At 26.8% G+C, this 2747-nt stretch overlaps 1 protein-coding gene across 1 annotated transcript; it reads right to left on the bottom strand.

Moving 5' to 3' along the window:
* Window positions 1–480: 480 nt before the first annotated feature.
* Window positions 481–1701, bottom strand: LOC122849859. The gene is made up of 2 exons (XM_044148704.1): window positions 1316–1701; window positions 481–1208 (listed from the first exon to the last, which is right to left on the bottom strand). The coding sequence occupies exons 1-2, from the start codon at window positions 1368–1370 to the stop codon at window positions 550–552; spliced, it is 714 nt and encodes a 237-aa protein (XP_044004639.1). The 5' UTR covers window positions 1371–1701; the 3' UTR covers window positions 481–549.
* Window positions 1702–2747: the final 1046 nt, after the last annotated feature.

Below are 2747 nucleotides of genomic sequence, written 5' to 3'. Positions count from 1 at the left end.
TTATAACTATGGACCACATTATAAAAATGAATCACTTGATGAAAGACAAATTGAGTTAAAAGAACATTATTATTTTGAATGTAAATGCCTGGCTTGTGTTGGTAAATGGCCAATGAATTTTTCCAAGTTATCATCATTAAAAAAAGAACTTGAAGATCAACATTACCTTGATTTGATGATCAAGCTCATTAAAGTTAATGACAAATTCATTTGGGCAACTGATTCCATTGTTAAATTTGGTAGAAGACACAGTAAAGTACCAGATGTATCATTGGCAATCAATGACATGATAAAACTCATTGATAAATCATCAACTCGTTATGGTAAACATTCGAAACAAACACTATTCATTGTTAGTAAATTTGAAAAATTTCTTTCCAACTCAAACAGTCCATATGTACGTCTACAATGATGATGATTATATCAAAATAAATATGTAATTTTAAAATTTACAACTTGGGTAATTATTTAAACAAAAAGTCAATGTGATATTATAAATTTATTGTATTTTATTTTGTCAATCAACAAGCTATTTATCTAGTGAAAAATTTAATCAAGTTTGAGTCTAGGTATGTTGAGTTTTCTTTGTTTAATTTCTTCTTCTTTTTGCATAAATTCTCGTATCATTGATTCAGGTAGAATTTCACCTTTCCATCTTGATGGGATTCTAACATTATCCAATATATCAAATTTCGATTGCACATATTTTTTAGCATCAAATTTTTCAGCTTCATGTATCTGTGCTAATAATTCAGCATGAAATGCTTTTTCTTTTTTGAGCTCACGTCTTTGTTTAACTTTTGCCCATTTAAATTTCATTTTTTTACGTAATTTTTTTAATTTATGACGTCTCATTTTACGACGACGTATGACAATCATTCTTGCTGCTTGTTTTTCAATATTAATTGAGCTATTATTTGTTGGTAAATCAATTGTTTTATCTGTTGTTTTATCTTCCTTTGAATAGTCATTTTTAGCGGGATCAGTTATGTCGTATATTTTTTTTATTGGTGAATCAATGACATTGTTGATCCATCCACGATGAGTTGGAAGATCAAAATCATGTGAATTTATTGACAATGAAGCTAGACTCAAATTTGGTTCACATATTTTTTTATTTATCTTAAATAATGATGGATCAAATTCAATTTTATTTGACAATGAATTTTGTTGATGCACAGCTGTTGAATATTTTGGTGCCACAACTCCTGACAAAATAATAAACAACAATAACAATACATAACATGTTTTTCAAAATCTAGCATTATATTAAATTATCAATTGAATGTTTGTAATTAATTTGTATTGAAATTACCTCGTAGTGGTAGATGAAGACGTTGCAAAAAATTACATAATTTATTTGTTGTCATTTTAACAATTATTTATTGTTATAAAATATATTAAAAAAAATAAAAAAAAAAAAATAATAATGACAGATAGCCAATGAGTGATGATACTCGAAATGTCAATTTTGATTTTTTTAATTACTTAATTAAACACACTGCCAAACACACACACACACTATGATTTTAATTATAAAATACACAAAAAAATTATTAATTGATTGATTGTTTAAACAAATATACCTATTGTTGTTTGAAATTTTATATATATTTTTTATGAAATTGTTCTTTGTTGATTTTAATATGGCGCATCGAAAGAGTTGTGTACACACACACGTCAATTCACCTTCACACACATGAAAACAAAAACAATAATCAGCTGATTTGTGGTAGTGTGTGTAAAATCAAACTCTTTTTTTTTTTTTTTTTTCTCTCTCTCTCTCATCAGTTGGTGTAATTTAATACAAGCAGAGGGCAGGTTGAAGCAGTCACGTGACTTTCAAAATTTAAAATAATTCGATATAAGATGAAATAAAATGCAAGTGTATTTATAATAATCATTAACTATTTTTGATTTAAAATTTATTATATTAATTATGGCAATAATTTATAGTTTATAATTTATATTTATGTCGCTTTTTTTCTATGACTCACTCAGGGCCTAACCCTGTCCTCTGCAAAGTGTCCAGGTGAAAAAAACGTGTACAAAAAAAATTTAGAATTTATAATTTATACTTTTTTCTCTTGGTTGTTTTTACAATTAATTTATTAAAAAAATATTTAATAATTATACTTTTAATAGAAAAAATAATTGAAAATTTTTTTTGTACACGTTTTTTTTATCTGGACATCATGCCATATGCAAAACATATTTCATCCTGCCCGATGACTCATCTGCCGAGGACAGGTTTAGGCAGTGAGTCATAGAAAAAAAGCGACCTCTAATCTCCAGGTACGAGTCAGTCGTAGACTCACCTAGAAAATTTCGTCAGTTCGTCTTTAGTTTGAGCGGAACGCGGAGTAAGTAGCACTTAAAATCTTTCGGTCGGATAAATTTTAAAGTTTGGTTAGTAGTACTGCATGTGCAGCCTCGTGGTTTTTCATCATAAAATTTTTCTCAATTTATTAATTTTTGCGTCCAGTTAAATAGTTTAAAAAGGTTAATTAGAAGTATTTTAAATAAACTCGTGCCAACTACCTCGTGTTTTTTCAGGATGAAAAAAAAAAAAAAGGTAAAGTGCAAGTATTCAATTGAAAAAAAAAAATTATATTAATTAATGTGAAGAAGATTTAATAAATATGGGGATTCAAGTAAGATATACATGCAGTTATCATTATATAATCATTTTTTCAATTTTAAATATATAATAATAATTATGGCAATAATTTAGAGTTTATAATTTA

This window comes from Aphidius gifuensis, linkage group LG2, assembly GCF_014905175.1.
Source record: "Aphidius gifuensis isolate YNYX2018 linkage group LG2, ASM1490517v1, whole genome shotgun sequence".
NCBI lineage: Eukaryota > Metazoa > Arthropoda > Insecta > Hymenoptera > Braconidae > Aphidius > Aphidius gifuensis.
The sequence above is the reverse complement of the archived record's forward strand: the minus strand, read 5'-3'. Positions and strand labels throughout refer to the sequence as shown.